The sequence below is a fragment of the Brienomyrus brachyistius genome, chromosome 6 (genome assembly GCF_023856365.1).
Source record: "Brienomyrus brachyistius isolate T26 chromosome 6, BBRACH_0.4, whole genome shotgun sequence".
In the NCBI taxonomy this organism is placed as follows: domain Eukaryota; kingdom Metazoa; phylum Chordata; class Actinopteri; order Osteoglossiformes; family Mormyridae; genus Brienomyrus; species Brienomyrus brachyistius.
In genome coordinates this window covers 4,090,057-4,107,538 of record NC_064538.1, presented here as the reverse complement: position 1 = coordinate 4,107,538, position 17,482 = coordinate 4,090,057, and the positions used below count along the sequence as shown (strand labels likewise).

The 17,482-nt window shown below is 46.9% G+C and overlaps 2 protein-coding genes across 3 annotated transcripts in view; one reads left to right on the top strand and one right to left on the bottom strand.

The window, feature by feature from the left end:
* Positions 1–1,598: 1,598 nt before the first annotated feature.
* Positions 1,599–17,122, bottom strand: wrap73 (WD repeat containing, antisense to TP73). 2 transcript variants are annotated; one of them, XM_049016014.1, is made up of 13 exons: positions 17,032–17,122; positions 16,478–16,627; positions 16,066–16,218; positions 15,372–15,488; positions 7,958–8,030; positions 6,586–6,689; positions 5,186–5,272; positions 4,753–4,887; positions 4,340–4,417; positions 4,115–4,220; positions 3,847–3,972; positions 3,163–3,354; positions 1,599–2,048 (listed from the first exon to the last, which is right to left on the bottom strand). In XM_049016014.1, exons 2-13 carry the CDS (start codon positions 16,544–16,546, stop codon positions 1,921–1,923), a joined length of 1,368 nt encoding a protein of 455 aa, XP_048871971.1. In that variant the 5' UTR covers positions 16,547–16,627; positions 17,032–17,122; the 3' UTR covers positions 1,599–1,920. The 2 variants fall into 2 exon arrangements, with proteins under 2 accessions (XP_048871971.1, XP_048871972.1); XM_049016015.1 differs by having other exon boundaries at positions 17,036–17,120.
* tp73 (tumor protein p73) overlaps positions 15,485–17,482 on the top strand; it is a 43,122-nt gene continuing 41,124 nt past the window's right edge. The window contains exon 1 of the mRNA XM_049016004.1: positions 15,485–15,610. Within this exon, the coding sequence (XP_048871961.1) occupies positions 15,579–15,610 (32 nt within the window). The 5' untranslated portion in view covers positions 15,485–15,578. The remainder of the gene's footprint in view (positions 15,611–17,482) is intronic.

Genomic DNA, 17,482 nt, shown 5'->3' with positions numbered 1-17,482 from the left:
GCTTTAAGAAAAACCCTTGATTATGAGGTCTCTGCTGTGTGCATCAATCACATGGCATTGTCAGTCACTGAAGGAATTCAGGATCCTGCAGGTTGTAGGGTGTGCGAGGCCTGAAATAGTTTATCGTAACCGTGCCTGTACTTGTGAAAGTCGGGGAATTGATCCGGTTTTTCACTTTCTGTATCAGTTGTTCCGCATCATTGCCTTGATAGATGCATTTCACAGGGGCGGACAGTATAGTGAGTGGAAATGCACCGATGTGGTGACGCTGAAGCTATTGACTACTTTGCCGGCTGTTGCCCAGTCCAGATGTACACGCATCCTAAACATTAAAGCAACACGGACATTTAAAAGGTGCAGCTGTATATCACAGAATGCTGCGTTTCCCAGTATGCAGCCTTGACCATATTTGTGTTCCCGCGTACCTGTTTCACATCATCTTCCATTACCGAAGACCACTTTCGATACTCCAGAAGTACAGACCGTAAAAACCCCCGGATGTCTTTCGTACCCCGCCCCAAATATCAAGCACACAGCAGCCGCATCCTCGTCAAACAGGATCAATCCCATGATTCATTGCTCCGCAGGTTTGTTCCTGGGAGGAAAAGTTAGCAAGACTACAAACATGCTTGGTATTGAGAAACAGCCAATGGTTCGTTTGTAGTTTTTGTATATTCCAGGTAAACAGCGTGAGATGCGATGGAAATGGTGTGAATCGCAAGCTGTCAAAAACTCATCTGATTGAAACACAGGGAGAGCACAATGGGTAGTAGCATCGTTAGCATTGAGGGTTTGAAGCCTGTGTGGAGTTTGCATGCTCCCCCTGGTCATAACGGGCTCCTCTTAAGCCTAATCTTTGTCTTTAAATTGCCCAGAGTATGACCGAGTGGCTGCATGCACCCTGCAATGGACTCGCTGAGAGTCACATGCTGTTAGGATAAGCTCCAGACTTTCGTTTACTATCCATTGTCCCAAGGTGGAGTGATGCTGTTATAAGTTGATCTGGTTTGTTCCTCAGTTAGGAATCCTCAATTAGCTGGCTTAACTTAAGGTAGAAATCATGACTGTCCAATAGGAATGTTTCTTGCCTAAAATTTCCATTGGGCAATCATGACTTCTAGCTTAAGTTAACCCAGCTAACAGACATCCTGCTTTGTTGAACCCCCTCTGTAACCTGAAGTCTTTGGACGTTGCTGTTCATTTCCCTGAACCCGGAATCTAATTATTCCATGAATATGAGCCTGTGTGTGATAACCTGGCTCTCAAACAGCAGATTCTGGCTGTACTGGGGGGGGGGGGGGGGGCCGCGCTTGTAATTTCCCAAAAACCCCACAAACAAAATTAATGACCCTGTCATATCACAGCCCCCACAGCTGACCGTCCACCGTCTCCCAGGTAAAAGTCTATTTCAGAAAGGTGTAACAAGACTTAACTGGAACATAAAATTTCTGCTTATTGAAACAAGATCTTACTTTCACTACGGCAGTCTAGCCTTTACTCGGCCATGTCGATGTTAAATATAGTTCGTACTTCATTTCTGTTCAGTTTCCAGTCTGACACGACTGAGCTGACCAACAGACATGAACAGTAAACCTACCAACAGTCATAGCAAAGTTTATTGAAAAATATTGGCCTACAAAATTTTTTTTTTTTTTAGATATACAAAGTCAAGCCATTTCCACTTACCTAAAAATATGTACAGCGATTCATACCACATGGAATAAATTACTTTAATTTCTTCTGTAAATGGTATAAAAGTCCTCCAGGTAGAAGAAATGTGAGAGTATCAAAAGGTGTCTTGGCCATCGGTGCCGTCTGAAATGTAAACCTGCGCCCCGCGCAGGTAGAGCGCAGCGTCTGAGCAGAGGCGTGCTGGTGCCCTGGCCGGGGGCCCGGATGGCGCACTCACTGTGCTGCGCGCTAGCGGGCGGCTACATCCCCCCGCTCGGCCTCCGTCTCCATGTAGCACAGACACAGATGCTCTTTGCTGAGCAGGATAAGGGCTTCGCCGCTGCTGTGCCAGCTGAGAGAGAGCAGCGGGAAACTACCTGGCAGACAAAGAGGGACGGAGACGCATGAACGAGGGACGAGCCGAAAAGGCTTCGCTTGTACACTCATGCAATGTTCTATATTTAGGAAGGTCTATGAAGTTCCCTATACAGGGAATTAGTGAAACAAGACGACAGTTTGGGACACGACATCCCAAGACGCTCGGTGATGCTATCCTGAGCAACCAAATGTCAACTTTTGCTGGTACCAAGTTGTAATTCTTAAAAGCGTTTAAACAGAAATACACAAAAAAGTTGCCCCACTGCACCATCATGTTTCAGAAGTGATCAGCTGATGACAGTCAGCACCTAACTGCTATGACGACACATGATACATCGATAGTATACTTCAATTTGCAGGGCATTGTGAGTAATCGTCAGCGTACTATAGAGCACGTACGACTTGCTGCTGAGAACCTGATCAGCAGTATGAAACGGCGCATGGACTATTTAGGACACTTTCTGTAGCGGAGTGAATCCAGACAGCCAAGGAGAGTTTGGGGGACACAGCGGTCAGGGAATGACTCTCCGGCTGGAAGCACTCTGGCCACGAGGCGAGGCCTTAACAACGCGCTGCCCCCAACCTGTGCATAGCAGAACGCATACAAACTGCCGCTTCTTACTCTGTGAAGCGGAGTAACCAGGGAGCACTGGAAACTTCACACCTAGTCCAAATTTACCCAAGCGATTGCTAATTCTGCTAGCGTTTGAGGCTAACATAACGCGGCGATTCTCAGAGACATGCTACTGGAAATTAGCACAACAAAAAAATCATGATGTACACCGTCTGAACGGTAAATAAGCGTCTCTTAGAGACGCAAAACCAATCGCTCTCCAAAGCCGGCAACGCCTTTACCAAGTCGACCCTTATGCAGTGGAAAACCAAAGTGAGCTGGAATCGCACTCTAACGCATCCTGTTATTGTATTCCTGAGCAATGTACTGAACCTAAACAGCTACGATAGACGTGGAAGCTTCCGGTATAGTGCGAGCTCGGTAGCTGTGCAAGGAATGTGCAAAGTGCCCACAAATGCCATAAAACGGTGGGTGTACCTACTTCCTGCTGGTGACATATTTGACAATGGCGCACAGATCAGGAAGGCACCAGCCCTCACCTTCGACAGGCACCGGCACTGAGATGCAGCCAGCCGGCGACCAAACGTAGAGCTTGGAGGTGCCAGTGCACAGGGCCAGGCGGGGACGTCGTGGGTCCCACTGGAAGCAGCGCACAGGTGCCGTCTGCTCCAAGACGGCCAGCAAACGCAGCCTTTGGATGTCCCACACCCATACGCAGGAGGGCATGTTGTCTGCGTTAAGGGGGGGACGGAATGGGGAAAATAAGCACAGACCACCAGCTCCCACCCCCACAGTGCCTAGCGCAGACAGAATGCCCATGAGTCATGAGAACGGATAATAGTAGCTCTGGTTTAGAGAGGAAGGCTTGGGGACATTGGGTACTCATGGCCAAATGAAGCTCTGTGAATAATTTGCTTGTATTTTTTTGACCACACGAGATGGCACTTTGTTCGAAATCTGGCATGCCCCAATGCAAACCGACAGCACCATCTAGTGGGGTCATAAAATACAGCAAATGGTTCACGAAGATTCATTTGGTCATCACTAGCATTCGGTAGAATTATGGCCCTAGGTACAAACGTGGGGTAGAAACACATCAAGGAACAGCAAAGCTGTCAAGCTGGGCTTCTCAATCCTGGGATGTTCCATATCTCTGAGGTAGGTATTTAAAGACACAAAACTCCCAACATCCATCAAGAATTAAGAACTAAGAGGACACATACCGTTCTTGGTCGCAAGGTAGCGGCTGTCGGCACTGAAAGCCATGGAGGAAATCCCTACTTTGGGATTTGCCCGATCGGGATCCGGCTTGACGACAGGAATCTGGACTGGCAGCGGGCAGATCTCGTCTATAATGGAAAAGATGCAGAGTTTGTTTTACCAGGAACGAGACTTTCAGGCAAAGCACAAGTTTACCACCATCGTGTTTGGAATACCCGCAATGATAGTTTTTAGGATACAGAAACAAAAAGTATCCACATGAATACTCACACTTGCTCTGAGTGTTGAACAGGGAACTTCCCGTGGTAACCTGGTGATGGAGGGCGAGATCAGCACTGCCAACCACATGCCGTCTTTCCATTTCCTTGTAAACAACCTTAGAGTGGACAAACACACTACTTTATTCTTAAACATAAGGATGTCCAGAGATGGCAATCATTAACAAGAGAAATGACAAGCCAGCAACAGTCATTGACTGTAAGCATGGAAACCTACTGATTTTGAATTACTGACAGTAGCTGGATGCTCAAACTCAATGAGTTTTTTCCAAGTGATGTGGTTCAGTATCCGGACCTGTTCAAGAAACAGGGATAGTGATTCGATTACCCACTGAATGGCAGATAATGGGGCACGGCGAGTGTTTCCAGGGTCATGGGGCATATGAGGGACCAAAATTCACGGAAAGGGGTCAACCTTATTAGCCAATGATACGATTTGAAAATCGGTGAGTGACAGGGCTGGAGGCACGTTGGGACCAATCAGCTTTCAGGTAGGGCCAGTGCCCCTGTGGCCCCACCCCTACACATACACCAGGACACAAGTATTTATTCTCGACAAGATTTAGGCCTTGGCTCTTGAGGATCACGATGAGAAATGTGGGTTAGCAGGTAAGGAGGGCAAGGGCAGACCTTTTCGTCATAGCTACCGATGGAAAGGAACTGGCTACTGGGGCTCCAGGCGATGGACTTGATGCCCAGGCACCATTCATAGGCACTGTAGGTAGACAGTGATCGTCCGTCCAGGGAATACAGAAGCACCCGATACTGCAATACAAAGGAGAACACAGATTGCTTACCAAGGGCTTGACCCGACCCCACACCAAAAAAAGGGGGAGACAGAGTAACTTTAAAAACATTTACTGCAGTGTTTCCCAATCTGGTCTGCAGGGATGTTTTTTTTTTTTTGCTAGGGAGCAAAAATGTGGACCGTCTGGGGTTCCCCGAGGACCGGATTAGGAAACACTGATTTACTGGAAGCAAGTAAAAGTATTTTTTCCCCCCCATTACATATAATGACTTTTCTGACATATTTGGCAGCCTCATGTGAGGCACCCTTACTCACTTCTAGACAAGTATCCCAAACTGCTAGCACACACCCATTGGGCGACCACTCGACTCCAGCCAGGTCCTGAGTATCCGTCTCAAAATGCTACCAGGAAGAAGAGAACACAAGGTAATCAGATTGCGTCGCACCTACACTGGCACAGCAGTCTGCACGGCCATTGTCAGGTGGTTTGACTAGGGCTGCTACAGGTACAGGAAGGACTAGCAATGTCCCTACACACGTATCAATATTTATCCAGTCCACTAGATCATCCATCCGTCTTCCAAACCGCTTATCCTACTGGGTCGCGGGGGGTCCGGAGCCTATCCCGGAAGCAATGGGCACGAGGCAGGGAACAACCCAGAATGGGGGGGCCAGCCCATCGCAGGGCACACTCACACACCATCCACTCACACATGCACACCTACGGGCAATTTCAGTAACTCCAATTAGCCTCAGCATGTTTTTGGACCGTGGGGGGAAACCGGAGTACCCGGAGGAAACCCCACGACGACATGGGGAGAACATGCAAACTCCACACACATGTGACCCAGGCGGAGACTCGAACCCGGGTCCCAGAGGCGTGAGGCAACAGTGCTAACCACTGTACCACCATGCCACCCCACTAGATCATATTCAATTGTAAACACTGTACACCAAACTGTTAACGTCAGACACTACACAGATAATTAGTCGGTTCTAGGGACAACAGGCGTTACGGACCTCGCTCAAGGGTCTGACAGTGATACGATTACTCCAGTGACCACAGGGTTTCAAATCAGATCACTTGACTCTTCACAAGTACAGGTTCACAATAGCAGTAACAAAGCAGTGCAATAAAACAATAGTACAAGAGGAAGTGTACATAGAAAGGTAATATACAGCACTGCGGTAACAGTGTGTCGATTAGACAAATGCAGCAACAGTGAAGAGCTACATGAAAGCAATTGTGGATGTGATGGATGGAACATTTGGGGAAAAGGGCACAGATTTCTAACCCTCTGAGCTAAACATCAGGCACATTATTTAGAAGTAATACTCATTCATCCTGATGGGCGGCCGTTCGATCACAGCCAGAGCCACACAGTCTCAATCTAGGAGACTGGCCCATGTGATTCTACTGAGCCAATCAAAGTGTCCCAAAGTGACCCTCTCAAGGAGATCTGTTGATGGGGTTACAGAGGCATGCACACAGACACACGGACGTCGAGACCGGGGCCTGAACGAATCACACAGACACCCGAGACGTCTGCGGCCGACAGGGACTCCAGTTACCACCCCCTCGGCCCTGCAGCCTCACTCCTGGCTGGTTCATGTTGAGCTGCCCCAGGCGGCATTGCCTGGGGTTGGGGGGCAGCTGTTGGCCGGTGCCACTGCCCCCGTCCTGTCGCGCGCCACCGCACCGTGCCCCCGCTCACCCGCAGCAGCTGCCAGTCGTCGCAGACGAACACGCTGACGTGGTCCTTGCAGTCCCGCCGCTCGGCCAGTGCCACGTACCTCCCGTCTCTGCTGAAGTCCAGGCCTGCAGCGGAGTGCAAACACAGACACGCGGGACACGCAAACACTCGCAATCACGGCCTCCTCTACAGTATCAGGGTGATCCCCAGTCTGATGGCGACTTAACTTTAAAACCACCATTTCCCACACCAATGAATTTCAAACTCCTATATCCACCGAGCAAGACACACTTCAGCGTATGCAGCCCTTCTGTTTGCGCTGATGTGCCGTTGGTGTCAACAGCACCAAAAATCGATCGCTCCCAACCAAAACGCCGTAATAGAGTGGCTGCTCCGTCCTGAAATCGCACAACTGAGGAGATTTCAGACACGATACGCATTTCATAAAATGTTCCATAAATAGACGCTTATTGGTGATTTCATGTTTGTCGAAATTTCTGCTTTTTAAAAACTGTATAAAGTAATTTTATACAAATCAACCCAAGCAAAACTCTTAAAAACAGTTTTATTTGAAATTAACTGTAAAATTGCACTGTCTTCGGGTGAAGCGGCTGGCCATTTCGTTTGTGTTGTAACTCTGACAGACGGAAAACGAATGAGAGAGCATTACCCGTCAATTCTGTCTTTGAGATAATAAGACTGCCGATATCCAACCGTAATAGTGAATAAAGTGATCAGGTCTTTTGGTATTTGTTAAAATGAGACTTATTTTATTACTGGTGTGAGATTAAGATTAATCTTGCGAAATTAATCTATCAAAAGCAACAGTTAAAATCACTGAGCACAAAAAACATGACAATCAACTGCATTAGGAGTTTTACGGCTTTTTTGGGATGACAGCAACTCTGCAGCTGGGAGGATTACTGACTGTCCTATCGTTTTCTTGTCAGAAAGTTGATTCAGATTCTGTTTCTAAGCAGTGATCGTGATCCTTTTTCCATTACCAAAAACATGTGATGCTCATCGGAATTCACCGTCTGCACTGTACAGGCCTGACCCCATAAATAAGGGCTTCAAATACTTCCAACCTGGGAAAAGCAGGGCATTATCTCACGGGCCGCTGACAGATCAGCATCACTAGCATGTGCCGTTTACCGGGAAAGGCCTCTGCTGTACAGACAGAAATGCCTGCCTGCAGAGTGGTCCCAAACCAAAAGGTTAAAAGGTCAACATGCAGCATTCCAGTGTAAAGCTGGACACCCCCAGCCACTGCTGCCTGCCACACACTCGAAAAGCCTGTTTCTTCTGGCTGTTTCTGTCTTGCTATAAACAAGATGTAAGAAATAGTCCCCATATGACAGCTAAACACGTACACACATACACACATACTTACCCTTCTGACATGCCTTGGGGTACTTGATATACGACACAGACTTGGAGCACAGGGACCAGACAGTGACCCGCAGCTGTCGGGGGAAGAGAAGACACAGGAACACAATCATTCCCTCTGTGGGCGATAGCATGGCTGCCGTGCGGGAGCCTACAGCTTAACGCCCCAAGGCCTCCATGCTGGCATACTGATGACAGGAGAGCTTAATTCTTCATGGACTACCTATTGTAAACCAACTGCCATGACAATTATCCTATTCAAACCATAAGGAGGGGTGGTGGGTGGGATTCTACACCCACTGCTTGGCACAGCGCCCCTTACAGGCCATCCAGGGCTTATAGTGAAAACAGATGCATTCGGAAATCACAGAAACGGAGGGAGAAATAATGGATGGAAATAAGCGTTTCTGGCTTAACATGTCATATTCCGGCTTTGTATGTCGATTATTTATTTCATCAGTTTAAGGAGCAACTTGATGGCACTCATGACTTTCATTTAGAACCTTGGGTGAATCTCAATATGAATACTCGACTCTAATCGTGTTCTCTCGTACCCATTTTATGTTGTCATCTTCCATTGCCGAAGTACAGTTCCAATACTAAGAATAGTGCAGAAAATCCCCGGATGTTAGTCTTTCTCTGCCCCAAATATCCAGGAAACTCTGGTTGCATCCTCACCGAACAAGACCAATCCCATGATTCATTGCGTCCCAAGTTCATTCTTGAAAGACAAGTTAGCAAGACCACAAGTACGGTCTTTGCACTCTTGGTATCGAGATTGTGCTTGGAATAACTGGAAGTGACTACCCACCACTGACTTTTTTTGTTTTTTAAAAGTTCAGTACTTTGTTGATGACCGATGTTCTCCAAAGTAAGCTACTGGCGAACAGTCACCGGCCAATTTAGCTTCAATCTGGGATTTTAGAAATAAATTAAATTAAAAGGTTAAATAAGGGCTTGTCAGTGACTCCCAAAATAATCTCAGCACAGATTACACACAAATGGGGCAGCGGTAACAGCAATTAATCACATGCAAGTGCTGCGGCCCAGAACTGCTCTAACAGTTCTGCCGGATTTTTAATCCTGTGGCCTACATATGCAGTCCAGAGCAGAAGACGGTCATATCGTCTCTGGGGGAAGCCAGAGGGACCAGAGCAGGGGGCAGGAAGAGAGATGACACTGAACAGCACTTTAAGGAGCTCACAGCGAAAGGTCTACCAACGAGGGAGCCGAGTGACTTTGTGGGGACTTGGGTGTCAGTCCACAGGTAGCTAGTCAGAGTGTCACCCACAGGAGTTGGCGTAAGCCAAGCAGGGCTTGGTGATGGGTTTTAATAAAAAAAAAGCACCATGCGAGGTAAATAAAAAAAAACTGCTTGGGAGTAGGGGGGTGCCAACAAGAGAATTTGCCGGCATCACTGGCTCCCTTCAAGGACTACCCACTCTCTGAAAGGACAGTCAAGTCGAAACAAGCTCTAGCATTATACCAGCTCAATGCAGTTTATCAGAAGTATGTCAGATGGAGGACCATCCTACAACAGACATCGAGACCCAATACCCACTGTTCCACCATGCCGACCTTTCATCACCTTACAGCAACACCTACAGTTGCCCAGGGTGCCCAAAGGTCTGCAGGCAGAGTCCAGCAGATAGGTCATGTTACATCTAACAGGCCCAGATTTACGCCGCAGTAAATCAGAAATTTGGGAGCACCGGGCGAGAGGCGGGGGTCTTGGCAGGACGACGCGCCGAATAGCAAGCCGTGTCTTGTTTGGTAAACGGCGCGTGATCTGTGGGACGCGTGAGGAAGCAAGGGGGGGGGGGGGCAGAAGATGGGCAGAACTATGCGGCTCGGGTTTCGGACGCCTCAGAAGGGCCTGCCAAGACGGCGCATGGCTCGCATTTTGGTGCGCATTGTAAAATGCGATCGGTTTACCTGTTTACACCCAACATGCTTATTAAAAGGCAGGCATATCTGAAGGGCCAGGGTGTACATTACTGCCACCCTCCCCAGCACACACCCTGTCCCCAGCACCTAAATAAGCTTGTGTTCCTTGGGGGGGGAGGGGTCAAGCAAAATCTAGCCCGCAAAACGCACAGGAAGGCAAGGAAGAAAACTGCCATGCTTCAGAAAGTGCAGATACGACGAGCTCGCTGAAAGCAGGGATACAAGCAATGTCCCCGTGGCAAAGATATGTGCAGCATGTGTAACAAACACAGCTGGGGGGCTGCCACAAGGGACAGGATACTATTACTGCACTAACAAAGCGATTTTTTTAAAATGCCATATTATATTTTTATTTATGAGTGATTACACTGCGCTCATAAGACCTCAGACATGCAGGGGAGCTAAATGCCATTCTTCATCCAGCCCACGCCCCGTCTTATTGGGTCGTGAACGCCAGCAAAATGCCCAGCCATAAAAAGCCTTTCTCGGCCTAGTAACTGCACGCGGCGGCGTCCAGGGTCTGGGGGATCGCGAATGTGTGAGCCGAGATGGAGCTGCCAGCAGCTCCTGGCTGCAGAAGTGCTCCTCACCAGCGCCTGCGCCGCCGCTCACCTCGGGCCGGATGCCGGGGGCTCCGCCACCTAACTGCTCTTTAAGTAAAAGCGTTGTAACCTTACTGGCAACAATCATGTTATTAGCCATTACATTATTTGCAGCAACATCTGCTAAATGAATCAATGTAGTGTCACAGTACACCACTTGTATTACAAGAACAGCTCTACTTAAGATCTTAAAAGCTTACAGAGCTGCAGGAAGGGCCCTCCTGGGTCTCGAACCAACAGCATTCCGGTTTTAACCAATTACGAACCCTTAACTCCTATGCTACCCGCCCAGAGCCTCCATTTCCCATTCCTAGAAATGTCCCTTAGAATGGGTCAAGAGTTAAAGCCCAACCGACAGCCATTCCATCTCCCCCCCCTCTGCTGTCCTGCTGAGAGGATTCCACCCTCTACCTCGCAGATGTCCTGACGTATCTGATGTCGCTCAGGTCCCTGCTCTATGCGGCCGCACCCATAAGGGATTTGTCCAGGGCCATCCAGCTCTGCCCTGTATATCACGTACCATTCCTTTCACCGCTGGGCTGAGCGAGGCTCTATGGAAACCAAGTCAATAGAACTCAAACAGCGGGTCGAGGAGGGCCCGGTCCTCCCCCGCAGTGATGCTATCGCGGGACCAGGCGGGCCAGCAGACCCAGATTTCATGTAACCCAAAGCTGCGAGGGGGCCAAGGCAGAGGAAGAGGGGTGAGAAATGCCTTTCGGTACATGCGCCTGGGCGCCCAGTTGGGTTGGGGGTGAGGGAGGGGGACAGATCGCGGACATTGATGGGACAGAAGCTGGAAGAGGGGCACAGGGGACACCACAGCTGCAAGGTATCAATCCAAAACCCCCCCCCATTGTTACCTGGTTCCCTAATGATAAACACGCATCTCAACAATGTGAATGTCAAACTCAATCACAAGTCACTTTGCTGAAACTAGCTGAACCTGAGGCAGATGGCTGTAGACAGTGGCATCGTTTCCAAAGATTGTTACAATTATTATTTCTAGCAAAATTCTAAATAAATATCAAGGCAGCATAATTAACTACTAAATAAACTTTCCTCCTCACCAATTTACCCCTCGTATCTTTAGGGGTTCCGTCGTTACTTGTCTTTGATAGTGGCAGATGAGAGCTGCAGTCACATTCATTTAAAGTTAATGTGAGTTTTACGGAGTTTTACTTTGATGCATTAGCATTGTGGCCATCATTCAAATTCCTCAGCGAGCAGATCCAACGTTAATGGGAATTTAAATCGCCACTGGAAACCGGAGAAGTACCAGGAGATAAAACTGGCAGTTTTCAAAACGACATCGACCAAAGCTACAAATAAAAATGAAATTAAATAAAGTGTCCCATCGCATGGCACGCCCCAGAGAGACATAGATAGGGAGGTGGGATCTTTAGACAGACTCGTGGGTCACAGACGGATTAGCTCATGCGCATTCCACACCACGAAACATTTTAAAACCAATATAGCCCTAATTCTCTTGTTACAGGTTTATAATTCTCTTCGCATCCAGGGCGTGAGGGCCAGAGCGAATGCTGCGTGATGGATTGGCCGTCACACCGTCAGGCTGATGGAGCTGCCCGCGTCGGCAGGTCTGCTGGAGACTGCGGTCCGGCTGCCACGCGTTAGCGGAAGTCCAGAGCTTCCAGTCGAGGCTCGGATGGCGCCCAACGACGGAAAACCATTACAAAGATATCCACGGTCGCTAATGCCTCTCAACGATTTATGCTACTGTGTTTTACACATCCCAGGTTAGGAGGAGATCTGAAGGACACCAACAGTTAAGACACAGAGGGCAAGACTGACCTTTCCACCCGTGAGGTCATTTAAGAGATTCCAATGAGATGTCTACTAGGGCTGGGGAAACGCCTTTTAATAAGGCATTTGAAGATGTATAAAAGGACTGATTTATCATTTGAAGAAAACTGAATACTATTTATTAATAATAATAATAATAATCACACTGCAGACCCAGCCTGTCATCACGCAGGAGCCTAAGCCCACTGTACACAAACGACCGTGAACAGTGAATTAGCCTGCTATGGTCTTAAGTGAGGAAAATGACGAGTGGACGATAACATAGCTACACACTGGCCAGAAATGCTAGCGTGAAATTAAACATAATAAAATAAACAATTAACTTATGCACATAAAATAGCTCAAAGCTGCTGCCTTCACTTTAGCCTAGGTCAAAGTAGGCTTGGGGGGGACATCTAAATTATCATACCATCCAGACGTAATGCCACTCTAACGGTTTTTGACAGTATTTCCGAAGGTAGCATAGTTGCAGTATTTTGAAATTCACTGAGCATGCACATGCAGGGGGAAGATAAAAGCTGTACATCTGGCTAAATCCAAAGTTTCCAAACAGCACTTTTTTCCCTAGTTTCAGCCATATTAGCTAGCTGGATAAAGTCAAAGAAGTCTGCCCCTAGTGGCAGGTCCCTTATTTTACGTTAAAAGATGAGCTCAAAAAAAAAAAAAAAAAAAAAAAAAAAAAAAATGTTCATAGTAGCCTACAAAATCTTCAAAAATCGAAATATAGACTTTTGCCATTTATTATGCAAATAACCGGAAAATGTCAATTTTACTCGCATAACTAAGTTTGACTAATATAGAAACACACCAGTACACGTGTATTCATGCTTATATGGCCAGTGAGAACCCTGTCCGAAACACCCCTCAGAGATGCAGCAAATTCATATCGAGGAACGGCAGGTTCTGGGAAGAGACAGCATGAGTACAGCACACAAACAAAAACATTCCTGATGCGCTTTGCTCAGGAGGAGGAAGGAAGGAAAACAGAGGTGATGCAACAGGCCAGCTGTCCCGAAACAAGAGAATTTAGCTTCAGCATTCCATCTACAGCTGGCGGGAAAAGTGAGACGCGACACGGACACCAGCCTGGCAGGGCCTTAATGAACCCTGGGGGGGGGTCAAGGTGAGGTCAGAACCCTGCCACCCACACACCTCCCGTGCCACTTGCGCCCCCCCTGGTAGGGCAGCCAGAGGTCTGTAAAGCAGATAAACCTTTTCCCAGCTGCTGGAAAAACAAGCGACGATCACAGTCATCTAGCAGCACACGAAAAACACAACCATAAAACTTTAAACCTTAAATTTACACTTGTTTTTGACAGGCCCAGTACGGGCAATCGGCCCAACGGAATTATTATTATTTTATGCTTAATAAACAAAGCTAAATATACACTACCACTGACAGGGAGAGATAGTGAGCAGACTATTTCAATTTTCTGAGAAATGCAGACACAAAGAAGAATGCCACCCTGCCCCCCCCCCCCATCCCACCCTCCTCCACCCCGCCATACCCAGACACAGTTGGGCTTGGCCTCAGCACCTGTCGGCGATTCTTGGAGTCAATTTCGGCCGGCGGGCGGCTCCTGTCATGGCACAGTGCCCAGATGTACCCCAGACTGGGGGGGGGGGGGCTCACTTCCCCCCCCCTTCAATCCCGGTGGCATAACATAAATAAACACACAGCACCAGTCAGAAAAAGCTCAAAGTTTCACCTACTCCATGCTACTGTGATGAGCTCTGAAAATGTGTTCTAGAGGGTAACGTAAAACTTGGTTTACCCTGAAACACCACGGTTAAATGGTCAACTAGGAATTTATTCGTTATTCATTATAGCATTTTGGAGCTAAACTATACTGCCAGCGGATAAAGGGTAAAGTAAAAAGATTTATGAACCTTTACATTTCTCACAACACAATACTATTTCTTGGTGGAAACCTTTATAGACAAAGTTTGTAGCTGATCTAACCATTCACAGTAAAAACAACCGGCCACTTATTTTCTGAAATGTGTACTGAGTCATGGAATTTGTCAGGGTGAATTTTCCAAACAAAACAGCAATTAAATGATGGGTGTTGTGTATGAGGAAAGCTACATAACATTTGAAAGCGACAAACCAATATTAAGTCTATATTAAATCGGCGGCCATCTTCCATGAATTCTTGATCCTGTACAAGGGCATTGAACACATGTCAAACTGGACCACTACACACGTCATTAGGTTTTATTATCTCATACCTGACATCTGATCAGGATATTAATCATTTTCATGTACTGATTGCTACCAGGTACAAGCTACTCATCCTTTATCAGCAACGACATATTGCTGCATGAAATATGTTGCTATAAATTCATCTTCGTCAAGATGTCGAATCATGGACAAACATCACAAGACGACAGTTTCAAATGGGAAATTCGCCAAATGTACCCATACAGTCTCGCTAGCAAAACGCACCAGCAAAGCACTTTCCCACCACGCTACACCAGTCAGATCGCTGGTGGTGGTATTAAACCTTCAGATCACTTTCTCACAGCATTTTATCGCGTTATTTTTTTCAATTGCGATATTAGATTATACTTAATGAATTTTTATACATGTGACAAATTCCAATAAATAAAAAACTTCAAAAAAGTACCTCGGAAATCATATCATCTAAATTTACTTTACAAACCTGCTTATATTTCAAATAAACCTGTTATTGTTGCGTTTGTCTTAAAGACAAAAAAAGTTAAGTCAGAAATGCAAAACTGCGAGTCATCCAGTTATCTTTCTGACACCTGCCCGGTCAAGTGCCACTTTCACAGTTAACCAACAGAAAAATCCCGATCGTTAAACTGAAGAGGGCTTCTTGTTAGAGCGGAGCCTCGTAACATACCAGCTGTCATGTGCTACAGCCTCAGCGTGGATGCTGCCCTGGACAGGACAGGCAGTCGAGGGGTTAAAGGAAGCTGTCCACCAACAGCAGCCCCTCTACTATTTTCAGGTCCCTAACTTACAGGCAGCGACAGTTGACGTGCGGCGGGGGCAGCTCCTCCTGACTCGGCACTTACGTGGAACTCAGTGGTGTTGAGAATGTGACGCCCGTCGGGGCTCCAGCGCGAGGAGACCAGCCCCGCCGAGCCCTCGTCGATCTTACAGTGCCAGTCGGGCTGCTCCAGCGACCACACCTGAAGAAGGGGAGGGAGCCTGCTGCAAAGACTGAGGAGACCCGGCCGAAAACCCGCCACCCATACCCACCCCCACCTGCTTCTGACAGAATGAAAGACTGCCGCTGGCTACCTCTGCAAAGGTAAGGAGCTTCCAGAGCTTCACAAGTACTGAATGTTAGAAGTCATTTTCATCTACTTCACTGTGGGTTCTGAGTACAAGAACCACTATTAGATCTTAAGCCCCACAGGCATATCAGTTTGGCCAATAATACTGTTCCCTGAGGTTTTCAAGGGTCTGTTTCACAATCAGAATGCAACCTGAGGGATTGGGGGAGGGCAAATTGAGGTGTTTCGGCCCCCTTTGTACTTGCTGTAACGGTAACTTTTAGGGAATTTAAGTGCGAAAAAAAATGTTAAATATTCCAAGGACTACAATTTATCATTTAATTCCTGTTCTACTCTTATACTAAACACTAGTTTATTTGGCCTGGGTGTTAGATTTCCTGACTAATTTTAATCTTAAATACTTTTAAAACGATCCTCAAACATCGAAGCAAACTTCTGATAAAGTGGAAGCTGGAGCAGCAGCTTATACCTGCACCAGAGCCCTCTTGTACATGGCGCACAGGATAAACTGGGAGTCAGACGACCACTCCATGCAGGTGACCTGATCCAGGCAGGTGTACAGGTGTAGGATCTGCAAGCTGCTCACGTCTCGCACCACCAGCCTGTACTGGACACAGGTGGCCTGCAAGCACAAGAAGGAGCCAGTCAGAGAGGTGGCTCTTCACCTGCCTGAAGCACGGTGCTCCATGTGTTGGAAATTAATATTTAGTCACATGTATGTGAAAGGGTTGGGGTCAGCAGGAGGGCACCTCATAACTGTGAAATTGTGAAAATAACAAAAATTCAGCTTTAAGTATAAGAACTTGATGGTAAAGATAAATTGATTAATGCCTTAATATTCTGGATAAACTTTTGCACAGAAGGGTGCGCAACTATTGTACCAGATATTTCCCGTCTGGTGAGACTCTACACAGTTGGTTGGTGTGCTTGAAGACCTCCGAGAAGTTCATCTTCTTCTGCAGCTCATCCACCTGTTGCTATGAAGAAGGCTGGGCAGTCCAAGGGCCGCTGGCGGTACTGACGTGCATAGACTAAAGAGAGGAGTTAAACCAAATGTACCTAATAATCTGCTGGTAATCCCTGACATCGGTAGGGCCTTATTAATACTGCATGCCGCGCACTTTCCAACAACAACAAGAGGTGGCGGTGTGAAGATGAAAATCTGTTTCACTTCGGACTTCGAGTACGCCGCAATAGAAATCAATAACAAAACTTTTTGAGCGATTTTTAAGCGAAGGCTGAATAACAAACAGTTTAAATAAAAGCATAGTCAAACTAGCATGGTTTATTACAGCCAGCAAGCGACGAGAGCTAACCAGATTCACGCCCGCAATACTTGCAAATAACATATTAGCAAGCTAGAAAGAGCCAGTTTGCTGTTACACGCACTGCTATATAATGCTAATAATTTTGAATATTTAAAAAGTAGTATTACCTACAATTACGATCTCAACTGGTCCCAGGTTACATGCAGCTCGCCTAACGCCCGTCCTTCTTAAGCACCGGGAGTAACGCTGTTTAGGAAGTGCGGCGTATGTTTATCCTGATTGACAGGCTAAGGGACAAATCAGCGACGGCTGTGGGACGGGCTCAATGCATTATGGGAATGTGAGTTTTTCCCTCAAATTTAAAATGGTCAAATTTATTGCAATTTGGATGTTTTTTTATAGACCTGGAGTACTTTCTTATTGACCATTTAAACACGTTTTTATATTACTGTTGCAATCCTCCATCATTCGCAACTATTTGCGATTTGCCATCATTCAAAACCCAACCAGGCACACAACCACTTTGCGATTTGAGCAACTTTAAATGTTTTCAGATTGAAATGTATTCAATGAAATTTAAATTTAAACGTGAATATTGTTAATATTTTAATTTACTTC

Excerpts from the sequence above, each read along its gene's own strand:
- wrap73 (XM_049016014.1), bottom strand. The coding sequence starts at position 16,546 with ATGAACTTCTCGGAGGTCTTCAAGCACACCAACCAACTGTGTAGAGTC. Across the intron at positions 6,690-7,957 it reads CCCCAAGGCATGTCAGAAGG|GCCTGGACTTCAGCAGAGAC; the intron begins GTAAGTATGTGT and ends ACTCCGCTGCAG. Across the intron at positions 5,273-6,585 it reads ACGACTGGCAGCTGCTGCGG|CATTTTGAGACGGATACTCA; the intron begins GTGAGCGGGGGC and ends TCTTCCTGGTAG.